Source organism: Centruroides sculpturatus, unplaced genomic scaffold (genome assembly GCF_000671375.1).
Source record: "Centruroides sculpturatus isolate CEXI.00-Female unplaced genomic scaffold, Cexi_2.0 scaffold457, whole genome shotgun sequence".
NCBI lineage: Eukaryota > Metazoa > Arthropoda > Arachnida > Scorpiones > Buthidae > Centruroides > Centruroides sculpturatus.
Window position 1 is genome coordinate 153,891 of NW_019385803.1, and position 14,337 is coordinate 168,227.

At 31.0% G+C, this 14,337-nt stretch overlaps 2 protein-coding genes across 8 annotated transcripts in view; both read left to right on the plus strand.

Annotated features, from left to right (window-relative positions):
* Positions 1 to 14,337, plus strand: part of LOC111642225 (serine/threonine-protein kinase BRSK2-like) — a 159,449-nt gene that overhangs the window by 95,512 nt on the left and 49,600 nt on the right. For all 7 annotated transcript variants that reach the window (XM_023388531.1, XM_023388532.1, XM_023388536.1 and 4 more), the window contains exons 7-12: positions 5,332 to 5,478; positions 9,731 to 9,765; positions 9,839 to 9,890; positions 9,961 to 10,073; positions 10,312 to 10,418; positions 10,504 to 10,561. In XM_023388531.1, coding sequence (XP_023244299.1) covers positions 5,332 to 5,478; positions 9,731 to 9,765; positions 9,839 to 9,890; positions 9,961 to 10,073; positions 10,312 to 10,418; positions 10,504 to 10,561 — 512 coding nt within the window. The remainder of the gene's footprint in view (positions 1 to 5,331; positions 5,479 to 9,730; positions 9,766 to 9,838; positions 9,891 to 9,960; positions 10,074 to 10,311; positions 10,419 to 10,503; positions 10,562 to 14,337) is intronic.
* Positions 153 to 2,039, plus strand: LOC111642228 (uncharacterized protein K02A2.6-like). The gene has a single exon (XM_023388539.1). The coding sequence runs from the start codon at positions 218 to 220 to the stop codon at positions 1,148 to 1,150; it is 933 nt and encodes a 310-aa protein (XP_023244307.1). The 5' UTR covers positions 153 to 217; the 3' UTR covers positions 1,151 to 2,039.

The window sequence follows — 14,337 nt, forward strand, 5'->3', positions numbered from 1 at the left end:
TATTACTTATATTACTATTATTACCGTTATGTATTACTTGGTATTACATTGATAAATTGAATAAATGATGTTTAAATTAAGTTTTTAGTTATTGTTTTCTTTTAAAAATTATCATGGGAGGCTATAATATGAAAGATGCTAAAAAGAGGCGATTTCGTTTTTTTTTTTGCTCTTCGCCATGGGGTAATATCAACTTACACAAAAATATTTTGGGGTAATGATTAAAAAAGTTCCCCGACCGCTGTTCTATACAAAGAAAACACCAGACACATCAATCACAATTCATTTTCTACGTGAAATCTTTGCTCGATTTGGTCTACCTGAGATCTTAGTAAGTGATAATGCAAGCATTTTTAAGTCACAAGAATTTCAAGAGTTTTGTTCGAGAAACGGAATCCGTCAAAGTCTAATAGCACCGGGACACCCAGCCACAAATGGCCAGGCTGAAAGATACTGCCACACCTTAAAAACACACCTCAAATGTATGAAGCATGAAACTGGTACCTTACATCAGAAGCTTCATGAACTATTATTCCGATATAGAGCGACTCCCTTATCTAACGGGAAAAGTCCAGCAGAAAATCTATTAGGACATACAATAAGAACAAAATTAGATTTGCTCAAACCCCAGGCACAAGCTTCCGAAAAGAACATAACCGAACAACCGAAATTCTACAAATTTTATCGTGTGGGAGATCGTGTACAATCCCGAAATTACACAACTTCCGGTCCTTGGAAATATGGTATCGTAGCTGAACGACTAGGTCGTGTACACTACTTAATTGAACTCGACGATGGATACGTAATAAAAAGGCATTATGATCAACTACGTCTGTGTGAAATTAACAAACAGACAACTCCCGTCCAGATAGGATTCGACTTCAACAAAAAGAAAATTGACAAGTGCAACGACACAGTAAACAATAGGGACTTATCCTCAGCTAGCGCTAGTACACACCCTAGCACAATTAGCTACGACGAAGGAACTGTAATGACATTACGCAACAAAAAGGAGACAATGACAAAAACAACTTCAGACCAGCCCCCAGAGAAAGAGGGAGAATCTAGCCGAACGATAACAAATGGAAATGAGTCGGAACCTCGAAGATCAACACGAATACAGAATCCAGTACAACGCCTAAATCTCTAAACGAACAAATTTAAATAACATTTTATTAAGTGTGGGAGAATTGTTATGTATGTAAACCGCCAGGGGATGACCGCTACCGGGAATTGCCTCTTGACCTACTTAGGTCACCTCACACCTCCAACCTCGTGTGTGTTCTTTGTCTCAACGAGCTGTCTTTAGTTTTTTGTAACCCCTAGACCTGGACATGATGATACGTTGTTCACTCATAGTTACGTTTATGTTAATAAAGCTAGTTATATATGTTTACGAGTTATCGTTATTTCCACGAACATAACACGCATTGACCATTTAAAATATACAATTTGTACGACTTAATCAATTGTAAAAAACTTTTTCCTTTTTGATTTATTAAATCATTTGATCTTCAAGAATTTAAAACATTAGTATTACTCCCAGCATAAAAATTATCTAGTTCCTTGCCTATTCTAGCATTCATGTCTTCCAAAATAACTATATCATCCTCAGAGAAATGAATCAACAAGTCTTTCATTTTTTTAACAGTACATTATAAAGATTTATTCTCAAATAAACAAGAACAATTATCAAACTATAACTAGGTGAACAAAAATTTTTCTTATAATTAAATCTAATCACTATTAGATTGTCAGAGTTAAACAACATTTTCAAAGAACCTAATTTTTGGGAAACTGCAAGAATGAGAATACCATATGGATGACCGGAACCAATTGGTTTTCTAGCAAATTGTTCATATAAAAACAAATCTGGGTTCAACAAAGAAAGTACCGGTTTATAAGAGTTAGTTGACCAAGTCTCAGTAAAACCAACTAAATCATAATTTAGCAATAAATATATAAACTCTTGGTCATTCACTGTCAAGTCCAGCATTTCTTGACAATTCCAAGACAATATTCTCATTACTAAAGTTTTATTTCTCTCTTTAGCAATTGTTCCACTTAACCCATTTGGCTGGATTTGTCTAAAAAAGTATCAATCTGTAATTCATTTGTTTCTAAATTGAAACTGGTGACAAATTCACTTTCTAAATTGAAAGTGAATTTGTCACCATCAACTGTCAGGCAGTTGGATTTCAGAAATACTTTTTTATTCAAAGTTTTAGCTTCTGCAAAAAAAGGCAACAATTTTCTATGCCTTAGTCTTGATCTATATGACAAATCATCAAAAAAAAAAAAAATATCACTTATTAAAACCAATAACCGGTATTAAATAATCGTAAAATGTACTGCGAATGTTTTTGGTTCTTTCCCTAGGATCTTTCTCAAGCAGCATTTCATCTATAGAATAACTATGAACGAAGACCCGTAAATAGCGATATTCGAAAAATTATTCTTCCGAACAACATTTCAAAAGTCAAAATTCAACGTTAATGTGAATCACGTGCATTCCCGAATTCCGTAAATAAATATAATAAAAAATAAAAATGTTCGGTATAAAAAATTCCAATGCACGATGTTTATATCCTATTTATGAAACGCATTATTAATGCGTATCTTCTTTCTGTATTAGAGCCTGCCATGCAAGGGATAGGGTAATTTCATCCCTCGAGTTAATAGGTTCAGCCGTTTTGTATGCCTTGCAGATCTCCATTTGTTCCAACCATTTGATGTGATCCGTAAATTTAGTGGTAATGAGGAGTTTAGCGTTATCAAAGTCTACCGAAATTTCCGGGTCCGAAGCATACGTGGATAACGAAGTAGTAGCTCTGTTGTGGATGATGTCACTTTTGTGTTCCGCCCATCGGACACCGATCGAACGCTTAGTAGCACCAATGTAGATAAGTTGTCTCTCAAATCTGTGGTCCACGAGGGGAACAGCGTATACCCCTGGCAGCTTATCCTCCTTAGGTTTATCTTTTTCATTGCGTAAAAGCTTAAACATAGACGGACATCTTCTGAACGACAGTCGTAATCCTTGTTTTTTAGCGATTTTTTGGTATAAGGATACGAGGAAGGGGTTGTATGTGACTATTGTGATGGGTAGGTCTTGTTCTATACTATTCCCCGTCTGTGGCGGTGGTAGGCCGACGCTGTAATGTCGGGCTAACTTATGGACCATGTTATAGAATCCCTGCTGACCGGCGATGTTAAGTATATAGTTCAATTCTTGAACTAATGCCTCCTGAGTTGAAGAATGGGTGTGGGCCCTCTTAATCAGTGCTTTAAAGGCCGCCATTTTATATCTGAATGGGTCACAGGAGTTCGCTGGGATATACATTGGGAAGTGACAAGCTTTGCGGTATACAGAAGTTTCCAAGGTGTCTCCTCCAAACGTAATGCTCAAATCAAGAAAATGTACATCCTTATCACTATGTTGTTCCAGCTCTATGGTAAGGCCATACGGATTGTCGTTCATCTGATTAATAAAGTGGGTGATGTCTGGGTCGTTTTTCCACAAAATAATGATGTCGTCTATGTATCGCTTGTATACTAAGATGTTGTGGGAGAAACTAGGAATTGTTTTATCTTCCAGCTGTCTTATTACCAGTTCACAAATGTCGCCTGAGACTGCACTTCCCATAGGCACTCCTCTGCCCTGTGCATATGTGGTTCCACCAAATTGAAAAATAGAGCTGTAGCAGATCAAATGTGCTAGTTCAAGTACTTGCTGGTGTAACTCCTGGTTATAAACGTTACGGAATAGAAAATCCCTGAGTGCGCAAAAACATGGTAGTAATTGGATGGAAGGATATAAAGCACGGAAATCCATAACAGAGATGTACGCAGGCTTTTCGGAGTTTTTGAGGCAAGCTATTAATTCAACCAGATTGGAGATTGTGTATTGGTAATCCTGTAACTTAGGAGAGATAAGATCGTGCATGAATGCTTCCAACTTGCGAGTGGGGGCCGTGGCCTTATCTACCACAGGTCTCAATTTGTGGCCCTGCTTATGCGTTTTAGCAAACGCGAAAAGTTTGGGTGTATCAGGTGCGTCCATTACAATATCCCGCATTCCTAACGTAGAAGCCAGTTTAGAGTTAGAGAAGCGTTTGATCTTATTGTGTAGTTTGTCAATAACGTTGTTTGGTTGTACGACGCATCTCGTATCCTTAATGTATTCTTGCATCTCCTTCTCATACGTGTTCCTTTTCATTAAGACCAACATTTTGGTCTTATCAGCTTTGATGACCGTAATATTATTATCGCGCAACCATTTAATTGCGCGTGACAGGTCTTCTTTAAAGTAGCGTACTTGCGTAGAATCCCTTCGGTTTGTAAGCTTGCAAGAGGCAATCCATCTGTAATACTCCTTTTGCATAGTTGGCATGCCCTGTATCAGCCTTTCAAGGTCAGGTATGCACGTTTTAAGGGTCTCTCTTCTGGTGACATTGGACCTGGGTTAATTTCAACTCCTCCAATAACAAGCAAAAAGAACAAAATTAAAAAAGAAACTATCACAGTAGAAAAAGACATCCTCATTAAAGTCAATTAATAGCAAACAATTGAATTGTAGTTTGTAACAGTAAGTTGTAAAAAAATACACAAATAGCCAGCACTGTCAAAAGCGCCCCCCCCAAAATAAAATAATGTAAGCAGAAGGATTAAATAAAAATATAAAGTATTTTCTAGACAATATTTTTTTTTGTTTTCAATAAGCAATGATATGAAAATTGCAAAAGTCCTTGCAGACATGTAGTTTTATTCCACAGTATCTTGACCTGTGAAATCTTTCTTGTGGGATTTTTTTATCAGCAATTGTAATCTTTTTTCTGTTTTGAGCATGAGATGACAGCCACATCTGTAGGCAAAGTTTGGAGAGCAAAAATATTGACATAAACCTTGTCATATGATGTCATGATTTTTTTCACATTCAATCTCAAATACTTCAGAAATGTGATTCTGAGGTTTAGCACTATGTCCTTGAGGACTTCATATATATATAATTGATTTCCATTCTTGAAGTAGCTTTTATATGATTTCTATTTAGATTAATACCTTCAGGAATTTAATCTTTTAAGTTTTATAAACTTTTGGATTTTTAGAAAAGCATAATAACAATTGTTTATCAATAAGCATTCTTTTATTTATTTTAGATTATTATAAATGTATTAATGTATGAAATTTATTATTTAGTATTAGACAAGTTAATGGTAAGAAAATTATTGAGAGATTGAAATATCATTTGAAAAAAAGTTATTTAAATGTGTTAATGATGATGTATGTTTTTCTCAAAAATTTCCATAATGAAAACTATTATTATGATAGGGTGCCTTACCATTTGATGATGACAACTTGCGACAATTGTTAGAAAAAGTAAAACGTGGTGTTTTTCATATTCCCCATTTTGTGCCTCCAGAATGCCAAGAATTGTTAAGAGGCATGATAGAAGTAAACACAGAAAAAAGATTAACAGTAAGTTTATATAAAATATCTTTTACACTAATATCTATAAGTAATATCTATATATTAAATTAGTTTTATTCTATATTGCTTTAGATAATTTTTTTTATAGAAAAATAAAGAAATATGGAAGAAATTCTAAAAAATTATATAAATTTAAATTTAAAACATTTGATTGGACAAATAGTTTTTAAGTTTCACTTTTGAAATTCTTTCAAAAATGAAATTAATTTGTGAAAAACTGTTAATTATTTCTACAATTACTTTGAGTTTATTTTCAGATAATTTTTTTGAATAATTTCAATATTTCAATTCTTTGAAATTTTTTTTTTTTTGTAATGCTTAAAATAACATAATAATAATAATAATAACTCTCCCATGGTCACCACCTGGTAATGGTGGGAGAGCCCAGTAATTTTACTGAACCATAGAGCAATGCAAGCTGGAGCACATGCTCCTGGTAGGGACACCCATGCCAGTAAGGTCTATGGGGAAAAATGAAGCTAAGAGTGACCACACCCACATTCTGTGGAGATAATTATCATGGTAGTAACCAGATAAAAGTGTGATACTGGCTCGGACGTTGCCTGGGTTACCAAGATCCGCATTTGTGGGTTAGGCAGAGGCTCACGTTCGTAAAATAGGCCGCAGTCTCCCTTGGTTACCGGTGGCGAAAGCAGCGTCAGCCCAAGCATGGCTACTGCAATGCCCTCAACAGATGTGAGGAATCAACCTAGCCTTGGTGTTTCTGTGGCAATGCATCCACAGACCACAAAGGCTGGAAAACCACGCCAACGGATGAAATGGACAACAGAAATGAACGAGTTTATCATCCGTACTTACTATGCAATCACAAAACTTGAAACAAACATGACAGCATACAGACAACAACTACACCATAGATTCACACAACAATATCCTCACCTCACTGTCACTGAACAAAGGGTAGTCGATCAAAAAAGAACAATTATATACAACAACCTTATCCCACAAACAACACTTGAACTTATCAAACAACAGGTTGCTGATCAAATACACATTATGGCACATAAAGGAGGAAAAGAAGTTAGCAAACAAACTTCGCTACTGCTTTATTTAAAACAAAAGGAATACTGCAAGGAAGATAGAACATGTTCTCATATATTGAGAAATAGTGATTGACTCAAAAATTACATCTGGTTTTTGAACCTTTTCTCCCTTTCCTGTAGCTTTTTCTATTAACTTGTAAACATTCCCCTCTCAGATGGTCAGAGGGACAAGGCAGAGTTGACAAGATGCAGATATGCAGCAGCCAGTAAAATATTTTTATTGGGGATTTTATTTATCTAATTGAGGACAGAACAAATCAGACACCTGGCAAGAGCCCACAAAAAAATGTCATTTTAACAAAAGATTTGCATCTACTTTTGTTGTTCTTTCTTAAATTAGTAAAATGTTGGAGCAGTAACATAATGATGTGAAATCTGGTGTGATTGAGACAATACATATGCTATATGCTGTATTTATTTTTTATTTGATATGATGACTATTTTAAAAATGACTTAAAAATTGTTTTTAAAAATTTTAAATCAAAAACATTTGTTAAAGTACAAAATCACTTAAGTTCAGCCATACAAATTTTATTCAATATAATCAAAATAAAGAAGTGAAAATAAGATGTAACTAGAATAAATAAATATACATGTATATACTTTTTATGTAAAAACAAAGCTTTAACCAAAGCTTTGTTTTTACATAAAAAGTTAATTCTTGAAAGAAAACAGAAATCAAAGAACTGAATAAAACTGAGCCCAACACATGTGAGAAAGGTTCAACCAGTGTCTGAAATCAGTACATATTGACCTGCCTGAAATAAGTATTAAGACTTATTTCAGACTGAAAAATAAGACTTGTGTAAAATAGGGGTGTGGGGCAGTACTGACCAGAATATTTAAAAAAAATAACAAATTGTACAAAATGCCAAGAGGTAAATGAGGAAGTTTGCAAACTAATCATTGAGAAACATCATTAGGGATATTCTGAGTGCAAAATTGTATCAGATGTCCATCTTTTAAAGTGCCATATGCCTAATTATACAACATTATGTAATGATGGGTCTTGTGACACTGACAAGATGAAAGTTCTTGCTTACTGATACCTCAATAGAGACATCTGCTAAGACACTATATCATCAAATTCAGTTATTTCTGTAACATCTTTGTTACAGAAATAACTGAATGAATAGATAAGGAAAATGTTTTACATAAGCATTCCTAAACATAGTGCATTGATAGCTAGCCTAATTCAATTTTGCCTGTATTATCCTAAGCAAAAACTGTACCTAACAATGTTAAATTTAGTTCAAAATATTGGAAGAATCCAACTGAAGTGGGATCTACAAAAGTGGAAATATGTGATTTGGTTGGATGAATTGGTATTCTGAATATCATATTGTTTGGTTGATTGAAGAGTGATCTGACAGAAAGGTGAAGCTGACAACCATTATCGTATCAAAGAGCTATTCAAAAACAATGTAGTTTCAGAATTCAAAAACAAATTCAGTAATGGTTTGGGGCTGTATGTCAACTCATAGTGTCAGTTGTTTATGTATGTGCCATGGCACTATCAGAGCTAATAATTATGTTAAAATTTTGTAAATTGAATTTCTGACATCTGAATGCTTGTTGTTTCCCCAGCATGTGTGCATTTTTCAGCAAGACAACTCTATTACACAAAGACAAAATCACTGATTTAATTATATGAAAACAAAATTCTGACTTTACAGTGGCTAACTTGTATTCCTGATCTCAATTCAATCAAGACTATGTTGTGAATTTTGAAGTGTAACATTTCTAGATGGTGTTCACATACTGAAGAGCAGTTGGAATACTTCCTGTTGAAAAAATGGCAGAAACTAGTCAACAGCCACCTTTGAAATTTTCAAGCAGTTTTTCAATGAAAAAGGGAATGTGATGAAGAGTAAATGACAGTAATTGAACTTTTCTGCTTATGTTGGACTCAATTTTATTCAATTCTCAGATTTTTGCTTTCTTTTGGAAATTGACAACCAAAGATTTGCTTTTTGTTCTAAAGTATATCTATAGCATATTCTGAAGTTACATCTAATTTTCATTTCTCTTTATTTTGATTATATCAAGTAAAATTTTTGTGGTTGAACTTTGTATTTGGTTGAATTAAAAGGTTAATCTTTTAATCTGAATTAATTAAAGCACCTTTAACAATGGATGAAGTTTAAAAAAAACACTAATGTTTTTGACCCAGTTTACAGACCATCCTTGAATGGACAGTCAAAAGTGGAATGTTAATGTCAGAAGGTGTGTGGAGTATACATTATCCTGTCCATAAGTGACAAGTGTGGCATCAACATGGCATATGTCAGATACATTTAAAGATTCCTTGATCAGAAGCTCTCTGAACATAAATATGAAAGAGCCTGAGGAGAGGCCACTAAATTTTTAGCTTCCTACACACAACTTCCTGGCAAAAAGGTAGATTGACTGGTTGCCAAAATCATCTGAACCATCTCAAGCCAGCATTATAGAGGTACAAAATTTATAACTATTTCATGTGTATAAACAGAAGGAACAAGGTCTCCCTCCCTCTGCCTGGCAATATCTCTTTACTCTTTCACATCAACTACTAAAGGCATAGTCCATCTCTCACACTTGTTTATTCTATTGGAATCTATTCATTTGTTCTTTCCTTCCAACACTAGCATTTCACTTTCAATTGTCTATTCCTGAGAATGACTCATTAACTGGGTCAAAAACATTAGCATTCACACTACTTCAACTACCATATAACATTGGGCTTATAATTTGGCAATAATAATTATAAATTATTAATAAATTTGACCCTAGAGGGACATTTGCATTCTTTTAACTTCATCCACTGTTAAATTGCATTAATTAACACTTCTGAGTTAGTTCATTATGTTAGTTAAACTCCTTTTATGATATGTAGAATTAAGTTGAAATAAGCTTACATTAGGGATGTTAATAAAAGTATTAGGACAGAATAGGCTGTTACAAAAAATTGCTCTATAATTTTCTAACCAAAAATATATCTAAATTATTTCCATTATTTTATATTTAAATTAAAAGTATAAATAACAAAATAGTATTTTTGTAACTTACTTACATTTTTAAAATTTTTATTATTATTCTTCATTTAAAAATATTTGTTTGACATTTCTTATTTCTATATTTTATATATAAAAATTTTTTGTGAAAACATTTTATATTTAGAATTATTTTACTTTTAGTTAGCTGAAGTTACCCGTCATCCTTGGGTTACAGCGTAAGTAATATAAATAATGAATAATTTGAAAACAAACAAAAAGGATTAAGATTTATTTTAAATTAAATTTTAGTGGTAGCAAGACTGAATTAGAATTGGAATTGCCAATGAAGGAAGCTGTTCAGGTGATTTATTGTAATTTGTTTTAAATGAAAAGAAATTTAATTAACTGAATTTAAAAAATTTATTTTATAGACCCATATCATACCATCTGTTGATGATTTGGATCCTGATGTCTTATCCAGTATGACATCTTTAGGATGCTTTAAAGAAAAGGATAAATTAATTCAAGAACTACTTAGTACATGGTGTGATTTATAAAGCAACTTTTAAAATTTAACAAAATATAATTATTTATTTTTTAATTTTTATCAAATGTTACCACATGTATTTCTGTCTTCATATTTAATTGTTAGAGGTTTCTTATGAAAAATCCAGAAAAAAAATTATAAAATTTAATCTATTATAACATTTAAAATGCTCTAAGAGTTTTAATTTGAGTATTTTAAAACATTCACTTATAAACTTCAAAATTTTTGTTTCCAGCCACAATACAGAAAAAGTGATTTATTTCCTATTGTTAGATAGGAAAAGAAGACGACCTTGTTATGAGGATGAAACAGATTTAATATTTCGAAATCGCTCAGAATCAGGTGAGGAAATGTATAAAGAAAATTTAAATACTTGGATGGAAAACATATAAAATTTATAATTATTTTTATATCATTTAATTTTCAGTTGATCCTCCAAGAAAAAGGGTTGATACATGCCAGTTAAATGGCAGATCTGGACCAAGGTATAGTTAAGAATAGATATTTGTGCAAGTTTAATTTTAGAAAAGTAAACATTTTTATAAACAGATTTTATTTTAAATTGAAAAATATTAATTATTATACATAATCAGGTAGTACAACAAAATTGTTTAGAATAATTACTTGCTCGAGTTTTGATGTCTTTTAATTTAATGAGAATAATTTATAAAAAAAATAAGAGATTGTGCAAACATAAGATTCCATATATATTGATATTAAAAGCTAATTTTGTTTTTATATTGTATTTTTATATGTATTAAATTAGCTGTTGAAGAGAAAAAATTAAACTAGAAGAAAACTGATTCGTAAAAAAATAGCTTAAGATTTATCATCAATAAATTACAAAAAATATTTATTTTCAAGAAGGTAAAAGTTTTCGTGTGAACAGCTTGTTTGTCTAAGAATGATTTAATTTGTTATTTCATGTATTCTATTTGCATTAATTTCAATATAAATTGTAAGTCATGAAAAAGAAGCATTAGTTTATTCCAAATTAATACTGTGTATGTATCTAAAATAATTTTATGATATGTAGTATTTAATCAATTATATTTGATCATACTGTGTTATGAAATTGAATAAATACATATGAAATACAATGATAGCATTTAATTTTAATTACATTTGCTTGATTATAAACTGGTAACAAAATAATTTATTATATATTATTATATATTAAAATAAAATATCCAATGATATCAAAGAATTTAAACACAACATCACTCAAAATTTTTTTCCCACTTAAAACTATTTATAATGACACATTTGTCTAATTCAGTTTTATAGTTTTAATTTGACTTATATTTGATGTAATCTACATTATATCAAATAATAAATTTAATTTTAAAATTATTGATATAAAGTCTACTTAATACCAAAAAGTAGTATTTAAAGAGTTTTGGAGTGTCATTTCTTTTAGATAATATTAATTAAAAGCTTATAAGATTAAAACAATATTTAAAAAATTTTTATTATTATTGTCTTCCTGTAACAAAAATAAATTTTATCAATTATAAATTTTAGAATATTGTGGAAATTTAATATAGTGAAAAATTATCAGCACAAAACCTTTCTCACTAATTTCTAGCCTTATTAACAGGAGTACAAACGTTTTCGGCCTTGTTAATAGGCCTTCCTCGGGTACACTGTGGAGCGTCGGTTAGGAATAAGGCTAGAAATTAGTGAGAAAGGTTTTGTGCTGATAATCTTAGAAATAGTTCTAGCTACATATGCATAGTATAGTGAAAAATAACATAGAAATGTAAAAATTTTATAGATAACATTGCAAATTTTTATAAAAAATTGAATGATAAATTATATAAAAAAGAAAAAATAAATTTAACAGTTGAAAATTCAGAAATTCTTTCATACAAAGCATTTTTCAATTAATACATTAATATTTATTAATTTTATATAAATATTTTATTAAAATATTAATGTTTTGACATATCTAAATAATGGTTAAATTCTCAATTTAGAGTTGTTTAATTTTTTAATTGTTTAGAGTTCATACATATAGTTTTAAAATGTTTTAACAAATTAGATTCTAACTTTAATAATACAGCTACTGAAAGACATAAAACTTCAAGATTATACTTTAAATAAAAACTGATAAAAAGATCTCACAAGCCAAGTAACAAATGGATAGTTAAAATTTATTTTGTACCAATCAAAGAACACTTGCTGATTAATCAGAATCAGTGAAAGAAAAATCACTTTTTTTTATAGTTATTGATTCAGTTCCTATTTGCTTGAAGTTGTATTTAACAGCATATTCAGTTTTGAACTGTAGAATATTTTAGATGATCATGCTAAAATTAGTGGTGGACTGAAAATACATCAATCATTTTTATGTAGTAACAGTTTTTATTACAAGAATTCCATAATTTTTTTTTACAAAACAAGATCATTTCCAGATTTTTCAGTATTAAAAATATTTAACTTTTTTAAAACATTTTCTTGTGAAAGTTTTTATTGATTTTACCAGAAAAAACAGCTATAAACTTAATTACTTTTTAATAAAATATATGGAATCTTATTTTAGCCATTATTTATCATTTTTAAAAATATTTTAAAATTTATGTGCTTTAATGTAACAATTCTAGTTAATTTAGATTTTCAATTTTTAAAGTCTGTTATGAAAATTTTGAACTCCATAGATTATGAAACTTGAAATATATTTTAATGAAATTTTTAAGAACTCAGTTTTTATTTAATTGGCTTTGCATTAAAATTATAAGTCAATGTTTAACTGTACAGAGTAATTGTGAGATATTACTTGATTATAGAAACTCTAATTAATAGAAATTTCAGAATTTGTGTTTTGTCATTTGTCATTTTATTTTGATAAACAAATGTGTATTGAATCTTAGTATATATGATTATAGTTTAATAGATAAACAAATAACTCATCATTTAAAATAGTTTTTGCAGTGTGAAACATATATATATATACACACAACAATAAATCACCAAACAATAGCCTAAATATCGAAATATAATGTGGCTAATTAAATGACTGGTATAAAGTAATTTGACATTAGAGGTAGACGTTTGGTGCCATCTCTTAAGTAAATTAATAATTATAATTAAATAAATAAATTATTAAATAAATTTAGAACCTTCTGGAATAAAAGAACTGGCCCGGGACGGGNCAGTAGGTCATAACCACAATTTATTGTGAAGTTCATTCAACACTTTTGATAACATGTAAAAATTATCATCATTTTAATATATATATTATTCCAAATGTTAATGTGTTTTAATATATAAATATAACAAATTTCTTACTTCATTAGTATTTGTAAAATTTGTTTCAAAAATTTATATATATCTCAATATGTTTCATAATTGTGAATTATTATTCAACATTTCTAATGACTCAAAAAATACTGATTACAGATTAATATTAATGTTGTGTATATACATATAATAACATCGCAAAACCCAAGTAGTATACAAGGGTAGGCTGAAAAGTAATGCACACATGCTTGTAGAACACGAACAAAATCAAATAGCAATATCGAGCAAAAAGTACATTAAAGTACAATTCTTAAGCTTCAAAATCATATATTTATTTTTCAACATAGTCATCGTTAAGGCTAACACATTTCTCCCAACGTGTAACAAGATTTTCATTCCGTCGCTGAAAAATTCTTCCAACTTTTTTCGAATCCAGGACTTGACAGCTGCCTTCACCTCATCATCCGAGGTGTAATGATTACTCTTGAGGTCTCCCCTGAGTAGAGGAAAAAAAAATCACAAGGTGCAAGATCAGGGAAATAAGGCGGGCATGGAATTGGTTCAAACTTCAGGTTTCGCAGAGCATCTCCAGTTGCGCGCTAGGTGTGTGGACGAGCATTGTCATGCTTCAAGATTATTGGCGCCAGGCTTCCTCTAACACAACAAATAATCACCTGGAACCAATAATCTTGCAACATGACAACGCTTGTCCACACACCTAGCACGCAACTGGAGATGCTCTGCGAAACCTGAAGTTTGAACCAATTCCATGCCCGCCTTATTTCCCTGATCTTGCACCTTGTGATTTTTTTTTTTTCCCTCTACTCAGGGGAGACCTCAAGAGTAATCATTACACCTCGGATGATGAGGTGAAGGCAGCTGTCAAGTCCTGGATTCGAAAAAAGTTGGAAGAATTTTTCAGCGACAGAATGAAAATCTTGTTACACGTTGGGAGAAATGTGTTAGCCTTAACGATGACTATGTTGAAAAATAAATATATGATTTTGAAGCTTAAGAA